Raw genomic sequence first — 10,243 nt, forward strand, 5'->3', positions numbered from 1 at the left:
TCACTACTGGTAAGTAAAAGATGCGGTTTCATCACATGCCCAACCTATCTTGACGATTGCCGTTTTAAATGATTTTGTTGTGGAGCTACCGAATAACACGATGGTGCCTACCTCTGAACAAATGCGTGGGTGTCATGAGCTTTTATTCGCAAACACCTGTGAGCGTTTACGGCATATCTTCAGTGGCAACCGTAGCACCATTCTGCCAGTTCGGAATTTGCCCCTCATTCGGAATTGACGCCGCTTATACTCCAACGGACTCGCTCATGCATCTCCGCCGCATTTTTCTAATGACACTAGTCACTGTTCTGGTCATGAACAGTGTTCTTAAGGTGACTGGAGCCGGCGTTTCACTCATAGAGCAGGTAAAAGTCGCAGGCCGTGGTGACAGGAACGATGGGAGAATTCTGCGAGCTGCCAAGACAAACAACGAGATCGATAACGTCGAAGGTTCGCCAGGTGAGGATGAGAGGGCTAATTCGATATCCTCATTTTTGTCCAAGGCTCGCAAGAAGATCTCTCTGTTCGTGAAAACTACCGTGTGGCTCGAGCGATACAAGTCTGTCGACTACGTCCAGGAGAAGCTGGGAATGAAAGGTTTGACCGGAGCTGAACTTTCGTCCCACAAGAACTACAAGCGCCTACAGAATTATGCAAAAAACCTACGCGAAAACATAATTTGGAGAGATGTCCGCCAAGACAAAAGCACGTATACTGTATGGAATGACGTGGGTCTCAATAAAAAGACAGCATTCGACCCAAAGACCACATTGTGGAAAGAGGTACCAGACGATGCAATTCGAGCTCAACTCGAGAAGATCCGGGGAACAAGAGCATTTAAAAAGTACGAGGAGTACGCTGTTGCGTTTGACGACTACCAAATTAATCTATACAGTAGCGACCGGCCTGCCATCTTTTTCGACAAGAACGCCACGCCGTTGGAAAAGATGGCAAGGATACAGATTTGGGTGACAACTAAAAGACCAAAAGCGTACGTGAAGGAGTTTTTGAATTTGGAGCACGCGAACCAACAGAAGCTCTCAAGCGACCGATTTTACCAATTCTACTTGAAGGAACTGGAGAAAATGAACAAGGTGTAGCGTTACTATTTGAAGGATGGACGTACACTCTCGTACGAACTGGCAAATATCATTGTCTTTTACCCGAAAAACCCGAGAATTGTACTACAACCCGATCTGAGGGTACGCTTGGGAGCGTACTGAACGGGCACCAATCCTCCGAGTGTTTTTTTGCGCCTGCAAGCAAATGCAGTAGACTAAACACGACAATGCTACGCTTAGCCTTTTGCCTCCAGATCGAAAGCGTACGGGTAACATGGGTACGATCCGACCCGTGCGCGCCATCCTCGATATTTTTATAAAGGACTTTGTGTTGAAAACCATTTGAATCACTATTGTCTCACCTTGTTTGACACAGAATTGACTCTACGATTCTGGTGCGAATACAGTACCGTAAATCACAGCCTCAGTGCAACAGTTGTAAAAAGTTCCATTGCTATATAAAATGCTAGCAAACTTTGCAGCTTTTACGTGGTAAAAAGAATTATGTCCATTAAAAATGCAAGCATGCGAAGATTTGTGGTGATTTTTCCTTACAAGCAAGGTGGGGAGTGTTAGGATGTCAGTCACTAAATTGTGTACATCACACAAAGGCAACTTGCTCCCGAATGTTGGTCAACGAATGATCCAGAACAGTTGAAGGTTCTAGGACGTAGGAAGCTTAGCACTAGGAGTAAATTTAAGCTACAGAAGAATTCTCACTTTCCAAATTACACAGCTGAAGACAAAACTACATCGAGTAACGGGTCCTACCTACTTTCAGGTAATGAGCCCAAAGACGCTGGGGCCGAATGACATCCTCCAGGATGATAACTACTTCCTATGGGAGCTTAATGCACGCATGACGTTGGCACGCAAGGACTTACTCGACCACGTACTGGTAGCAAAGCCAGAGCAGGCGATGGCGCGGGAAACCGACCAGCGGAAAGCCGCCGATTTAAAGGCTTTGGCTGTTCTTAGCAAGTTGCTAAGTCCCAACTACCAGACGATGATACGCGAGGCTACCTCGGCGTTGGAAGCGTGGGAGACGCTGCGGGATTTCTTTGTCCGACAGAATCTCCACAATCGAGCCCAGCTTCGCAGACAGCTCCACGACTTCCGCATGTCCACGGGGGACAATCTCATGGAGCCCCTGATGAGGTCTGATGATCTTTGTTTGCGTCTCAGCGCTGCTGGAGACAAGATCGAGAGGACGAAAAGTTAGTTGTGCTACTCGGCAGTCTGTCCGCTGAGTATGACAACATGGTGAAGATTATTGAGTCCAAGGGTTCGGTTTCACTCTTGGAGGCTAAGGAGATGCTACGCCGCGAATATGAGTCGCTGCAGCGACGCGAGAAGCAAGAAAGTGCCTTTCGAGCTGGTACCAGTGGTACGAAGGGCCAGCAGAGACAACGACGACGTGACGACCGCAGAGCGAGTGGCGGCCGTGGGAACCAAGATCGACAGAATAACCGGCACGGAGGCCGGAACTCGTAGTCTGGGAAGAGGCAACGGAGTGACCACGGGTTCAAGGGCCGATGATTCGAGTGTGACGAGATCGGTCACAGGCGCAATGATTGCCTCAAGCTGAAGAAAGATGATGACGATAATGAAGTTGTGTTCTCTGCGTCAGCCACTACTTGGAGAAGTGAGTGGCTTCTGGACAGTGGGGCCAGTTCGCACATGACAACACAATGGTGGAGTTCTGCGAGTACAGGGGCTTAAACGGGAATTTGAACATTACGGTAGCGAGCGGACAGTCGCTTCCTGCTCAAGGAGTCGGTGCAGTGCGTTTCCGTGTAAATGGGCGTTTGATCAAGATTACGGATGTTTTGTATGTCCCTGGATTAGATCGCAAGTTATTATCAATTCCAGCTCTCGCCGCACAGAACCGTTTAGTGCAAGTGGATGTACGATCAGATTCGGCGGGGGAACATTGGCTCTGGTGCCGAAGATTGGTAAGCTCTACGCGTGGGATGTTCAAGTTCAGCATGCTGCTGGATATGAAGAGACGGCCACAGCAATGATGGCAAGACCTGCGGACGCAGTCTTGTGGCACGCGCGGCTCGGGCACGTGGCCCAGCAGCTACTGGACGCTATTTGGAAGGCCGTCGAAGGTGTTTCTGCTCTCCTCCAGGACAATCGCGGGCTTTGTGATGGATGTGCACAAGGGAAGATGACGGTGAGTCCATTTGCAAGACAAAGTTCCAGCCGAGTGAAGACCCGAGCCCCTCTTGAGGTTATTAACAGCGACGTAATGGGGCCAATGCAGACGCGGACAAAAAGGGGGGGCGCGGTTTGTTGTAACTTTTGTCGATGATTTCTCTCGGTATGTGCACGTGTATCTCCTCAACTCCAAGGCGGAGGTGATTTAACACTTCGTCCGTTTCAAACAATTGGCTGAGACACAGCTTCAGCGGAAGGTCAAGTGCATCCGGACGGATAACGGAGGGGAGTACACGTCCAAACAGTTTACAAGCTTCTGCTTCAACCAAGGGATTGTGCACCTGACAACAGCACCCTATAGTACTCAACAGAATGGACTAGCGGAGCGAATGAATCGCACCATCGTGGAAATGGCGCGCTCGATGTTGCACCATATGCAGCTCGAAACTTGCTGGTGGGGTGAAGCGGTTGTGACCGCGACGTACATCATCAATCGTATCCCCAACAGTGCGAGGCCAGCAAGTACTCCATTTGAGAATTGGTTTGGCGTTAAGCCAAGGTTGGGCCACCTTCGAGTTTTTGGCGCGCAAGGTTACGTGCACATTGATCAGTCCAAGCGATCCAAGTGGGACCGCAAAGCACATCGCTGTATTTTCCTCGGCTACACACCGATGCCTCGAAGACGTATCGGGTCTGGGATCTCGAGGACGAAAGACTAGTGGTAACACGCACGATAGTACTGGGCGAGCGACCGCCTAGCGAGTACAGAAGCCATCAGTGCCGCACTGAAGCTCCTAACATGGTCAACTACAACTGGGATGAATGCTCTCATTCGCCGATTTCTCCACCTATACCTCGAGATAGTGATGATACCGCTGATATGGAGATTGACTGTGATGGAACGCCTGCGGAGCCTATGCGAGTGGACAGCGAGGATGAGAATCGGGCGTTGACACTGAGTGGCCCGAGCCAAGTGAGCGTGCGCCCTGTGCTAGCAACCCAAGATCAGTCGCAGTTTAGGGGGGAAATGATATGACGATGCCACCGGATCAACCTTTACTGGGTAACCGCTCGAATCTGGGCTGCTTGGTACAGCGGCAGTCGAACTCAGTTGCGAGTTTTCATCATCCGAGGTCTCCGGGCAAGCAACTTGTAGTGCGGAACCATCCACGAAATCTGACTACGGAACGACAGCAACTTCTAACGAACGGCTCTTCATCTCAAGAAGCACTGCTACTTCCTGGACCGAGTGGTGTACCACGGCATGATGACCAAGATGACAGCTACCTGGCCCCTGGTCTGCGTGAATTGGTCAACAGTGACGTACAAGAGCTACCGGCGCTTCCCCCACCTACTGATCCTGAAGACGAGTCCGACGAGCCTGACCCAAAGCGTCTACGACTGGGAAGTTATGAAATCGCTCTCGCCGCTGCTGAAGGTGTTCCTACTTCCTATGCTGAAGCTATTCGCTCGCCGGATGCCGACAAATTGAGGGAAGCAGTTCGCGCTGAAATCCGTTCACATGTGAGAAATCACACTTGGGATCTCGTACGTTGACCACATGGAGCGAAGGTGATCGGATGTAAATGGGTATTTGCCCTTAAACGCGATGAGCACGGCAATATCGCTCGTTACAAGGCGCGTCTGGTTGATCTGGGATTTTTGCAGACCTACAGAATTGACTACAGTGAGACATACTCTCCGATTGCCAGTCTGAACACTGTTCGTGTGTTTCTTGCAGTGTGCTGCTCGAGAAACTACGTGGTAAAGCAGTACGACATCGAAACGGCTTTCTTGAACAGAGACCTAGAAGAAGAAGTTTACATGGCTGTACCGTCCGGGATCAAGACCAGCGACGGCATGGTGTGTCGTCTACGACGCAGTTTATACGGGCTGAAGCAAGCCGCAGCTGTCTGGTACAAGAAGATCCGCGAGGTGTTTTTGAGAATGGGATTCCAGCAGTGCGGTGCTGACGTTTGCCTGTTCGTGAAGGAGAGCGGAGAAGATGGACCTGTTTTCATTGTTCTCTACGTGGACGACCTCTTAATTGGATGTAAGAACGATGAAATCGACGAAGAAGTCACGAAGAAACTGGCCGAGCACTTCACGGTCAAGACACTTGGCGACGCGTAATTCATTCTGGGGATTCAGGTGCACTATGATCGCGACAATGGAACACTTCTTCTCAGCCAAGAACAATTTATGCAACGGATGATTACCAAGTTCGGGCAACACGAAGCCTATCCAATGCGAAACCCCTGCATTCCTGGTCAAGATTTGCGTCCTGATACCAACAGCAGTGACAACAAGTCGAACGCACCGTACCGTGAGTTAACAGGTTCGTTACTTTACGTGGCAAATGCTAAGCGCCCTGACATTTGCGTGGCAGTTCACGAGCTTTCTCGCTACGAGGCGAACCCCCAAGCACTCCATTGGCGCGCTGCAGTGCGAGTCCTGCGCTATCTGAAGGCCACACCACGCTTGAGTATCAGATACTCACGAACGACATCAAAAGGGTGCACCATTGCGACGTACACAGATGCAAACTGGGGTGGTGATCTTGCGACTCGTCGCTCCACGTCTGGCGTCCTCATCTTGATGGCTGGAGGACCGGTGATTTTCAGGAGCAAGCGACAGCAGACGGTAGCTCTTTTGTCCGCAGAAGCTGAATATATGGCACTCTCACTTGCCGTCCAAGAAGTACTTTGGCTACGTCACTTACTGAAGGAGATGAACTTGAAGGTAATTAGCGCAACGACTATCTACATTGACAACAGGTCAGCGATCAGCATCGCGAAGAACACGGGCTACTCACCGCGAGCGAAACATATCGACCTGCGTTACGATTTTGTGTGCGACCACATCGACAAGGGATACATCGCACTGGAGTACGTACCTTCGGCCTTGCAGCTTGCCGACGTCTTCTCGACCGCTCCGGACTGATGACTGAGCAAGTTGAAGGAGTGTTAGGATGTCAGTCACTAAATTGTGTACAGCACACAAAGTCAACTTGCTCCAGAATGTTGGTCAACGAATGATCCAAAACAGTTGAAGGTTCTAGAACGTAGGAAGCTTAGCACTAGGAGTAAGTTTAAGCTACAGAAGAATTCTCACTTTCCAAATTACACAGCTGAAGACAAAACTACATCGAGTAACGGCTCCTAGCTTGCTCTCTCTCTCTCTCTCTCTCTCTCTCTCTCTCTCTCTCTTTCTCTCTCTCTCTCTCTCTCTCACACACACACAACTTAATTTGCGGCTCAGCGAGCCCAAGAGAAGAGCAATCCCCCAACTAGTACTGCAGCCCTGGCGTGGCCTTTTGCTCGGCATTCACTGTGTTTACTCTTTTGATTGCACTATTTGCTAGTGCTTCTTAAGTGCAAGTGTGTTATAATGGCACATACTCTAAGAATCGACCTACGCTTGGGGAGCAGTCCAGTGACGCGCCCTGTGTCACCTCAGGTTATGAGCCCAATTAGGGTCCATGGCTCGACAGCGGACGCACCTGGTGTGAATAACCCCGCGATATTTCGGCCAATGGAGGTCGAGGGGCGCGCCATTTGGCTGATATCGTGGCGGACATGGTGACTGGGTTGTGGTGATTATGTGCTGTCACATGAAGAGGCCGAGCACCTTATCAGGTTGCTATCCGGAATCTAAGGTGGCCGCTCATTGGTTAAATTTTTGCTTGAAAAGTTGCGTCCTCGCTACATTCCAGTTAGAAGTCAGCCACCACCGCTACCAAGCAGTCTAGGCGACGGCGGTGACTCTTGAGCGGGGCACAGCAAAGCCCAGAGCAGCCTATTGAGTATGCTGGACAGCCCGAACCACGGCGAGCGCTACGACGACGCAGTGCTCGCAGATCACACGAAGTAGCTGTGCAACACGGCGGACATCAGACCTCCCCTGTTGCCAAGAAAAGAAGAGTACACGACATGGTGCTGTTGCACTTTTAGAGCGGCCGGCTGGGCGAGTTAGTTACGGTGCGGGGAGATTTGACTCTGTTGAGGACTACAAGAGACCCAAGTATGCTGAGTGGTACAAGGCGAAGAAGGTGAAGGCTTTCTTAGCCTTAGCAATGTCGCTCTCGGTGAATCTACATTCGACATTCAAGATCAACTTCAACCGTGATCAGATGGAGGCCCCGTCACTGCTTTGGCAACGTATTACCGAGCACTTTGAGGCAGATGGTGGCGTGATCCCTGATTACTTATGTTGCGAGCTGAGGAACCGTCGGCTGCAGCCCAAGAAAGCTGCGACTAAGTAACGTGCAAGACATTGATGCTATGGTACGCTGACTGCGAGTAGCGAAGGGCAAGTTTAAAGAGTGGCAGCATGCAAGTCTTCATATATTGAACACGCTGTTGGTGTTTCCTGATCTGCCACGAGAACACTTACTTTGGATCAGCAAGCATGATCGTCGGACCATGCCGCTTCCTACGCACTGCGAACAACCAGTTGCGGCAGCAGATGTCGCTAATGGCGCCAAGGTCAACGCAGCCGAGTGCGAATCAAGTGAACAGTGTGAGTCAGCATTCAAAACAAGACCATGCAGGCAAACGCCAAAGGCAGCGCAGGGGCAAGGACTCCTGTCTTCCGTCTCGTCGTCATCACTCGCAGGTGGCGCTGTAGAGTAGATGGGTGACTCCGAACGTTGCTCACAGCTTGCTTCAGTCGCACCTGCACTTATACGCGACGAGCTCTGCGCCAAGTTCTCGAACAAGCGACGCGATTCATCGGTCGTCGGTGTCGTATGCACACGACGCACAGAGTTTATCAGCAACATCGCTTGCCTCTTGGCCTTTTTTTTTCAGGCGCTGCACTTACTTAGACCATAGTTCCATATCAGTGCTCGCAGTACACTCGGCATACCAATGGTCATGCAGGTCACAGCTAGCACACATATAGCGCTGTTTCTTGTCGTCACGAGAGCATATTGATACCGGAATATGATGTGAAAGTGCCGAGGCCGCCGCAGCAGTTACAGCTGCACCCGAGTCAGAGTGTGCAAATATTTCAAGCTGTGCAAGGTGCACAGCCCAGCCAAAATTGTTAACCTGTTAAAGTCGTGCAAGCGGTGCAGCCTATGCAACAGCTGCAATCTACGCAGCTGATGCAACCTATGGTGCCTACTCAGCTTGAAGTTGGAGTGCCGTATGGATGGATGGTCCCAGATACGGGCGCTGTGCGGCGCCAGTGGGTGGGTGGACATGAGCAAAGACCATCTCCTGCTTGGGATAGACTACTCTACTATTTGAGTCAAGAACTTTCGAATGGATCGCAGATACCTATGTTTGAGCCAGGCCATAGAGGTGAGCCACAAGTGGGTGCATCTGTGCCGGGGATAACTTCAAGATCGCTATGCTGAGTCACGAGGATACCAAGGATCCGAAAGACGACAGTACGACGGAGGATGTAAGATAGACCTTTTGACGGAGGACTGTACGGAAGAGAGTGACAAGGACCAAGAGATGTACGTGCTAGACAGCCAGTCGACTATGAGCGTGGCTAACGTCTTCCTTTAGAGGTGGACACTGGAGACTGCCATCTCGGGAGAGTGCTGAGCTCTTAAGGTCGCCTCTACGTGGTTACACACCGTCAAGAGGTCCGCCTGGGCCTCGCTTTCCAGGGCGATCGCCTGATTGTAGGCGCTAGCCAGCTAGCGGATGTTCGTCAGCTCATGGACCCGCGAAATCTCTGTGGCCACCACATCGCGGGCGTTCGCCGCCTCGACGACGTGCTGGATCACGTTCGTCGCCATCGCTTGGACGTTCCCCACCAAGGAACTTTACTGGATCGCGATACTCGTCACCAAAACCCTGATCGCCACTGCGTGGCTCTATGAATCAAGGATGATCGACACCTCCTGGAAAACCAATACATGACGAACCAGTGAAACACAGACGCGGAGGTGCAACCGATCTCTTCGTCGAGGTTAGATGAGCTACTTTGAGCCTTAACTTGAAGGAGAACGCCGAAGACGCGGAGCAGCCCGAAGCACTGAGACCGGTCAGAGGGGTAGACCGACTCAGGGCGTTGCTCAGGGCTCTGCAACCGGACAGAGTGGTGGTAGTACTTGCAGCGGTGATACGGACCAAGGTAAGACGTTGTCGATAAAAATGCTGCCGGACGTGACGAGAAAATGCAACCTGTTGAGGGAAACGTTAGTGAGTGGATCCTCGACTCAGATGCATAGGCCAATATTTGTGGTGACTTCTTACATCTCACGACACTGCGTGAAGACAAGAAGAACCGGTTAGACTTCGCGAATGGTACTACGGAGCACACGACTGGTAGTCGACTGCGCTGAAATTCAGTCAGCTGGTGTACTTGAGAATCGACTACTGGAAGATGTGGTCTACACGCCAAGAACCAAAGTCAACCTGATTAGTATGGGATACCTGCAGACTACAGGCAACTACAAGCTGACGTGGATCAGAAGACGGCGTGAACGTCAAAACCCGGCACTATCCTAAGGCTTGAGATGCGTGACAGCAACATCTACCGGCTGCGAAGTGAAAAGGCATCCGGCGTGATGGTCATGACTATGTAAAGCAAGCTGTAGAGGGCAAGAAGACTATGTAGCTGTTGCGTCATTGCTTTGGTCATTTGCACATGGCTTTGATCCAGGTGATGCCATATGAGATGGATTTGGGGGTGAAGCTTAGCACGAAAGATCTGAACACCTACCAATTTACCTGTGCTGTGAGCAAGGCCAGGTCAATGAGTCATACGCGTCTCCCTGCCCGCTCGACTGATCCACTTGAGCCTCTGGCTGTGAACATATGTACGATGCATGTGGAGACGGCACGCAAGGCTACTATGTTTATACTCATTGTGGATGTTGCTAGGAGATACAAGTGGGTCTATATGCTAAAAAAAGTAAGTGTCAAGCAACTTGGTTTATTCTAAAGCAACTTAAGGAGCTGGAGGCGCGCCACAAAGACTACAAGGTGCGGCAGCTTCGGTCGGGCCGATGCGGTGAGCTTGCTGGAGCCGAACCGCATGAATACAGCGTTGAA

The 10,243-nt window shown here is 50.9% G+C and overlaps 1 protein-coding gene across 1 annotated transcript; it reads left to right on the forward strand.

Moving 5' to 3' along the window:
- Positions 1–266: 266 nt before the first annotated feature.
- On the forward strand, positions 267–1,100 carry PITG_09647 (secreted RxLR effector peptide protein, putative; the record flags this gene model as incomplete). The annotated part of the gene is made up of 1 exon (XM_002903216.1): positions 267–1,100. The coding sequence occupies one exon, from the start codon at positions 267–269 to the stop codon at positions 1,098–1,100; it is 834 nt and encodes a 277-aa protein (XP_002903262.1).
- Between the last annotated feature and the right edge of the window lie 9,143 nt (positions 1,101–10,243).

This window comes from Phytophthora infestans, genomic scaffold, assembly GCF_000142945.1.
Source record: "Phytophthora infestans T30-4 supercont1.15 genomic scaffold, whole genome shotgun sequence".
Taxonomy (NCBI): Eukaryota; Oomycota; class Peronosporomycetes; order Peronosporales; family Peronosporaceae; genus Phytophthora; species Phytophthora infestans.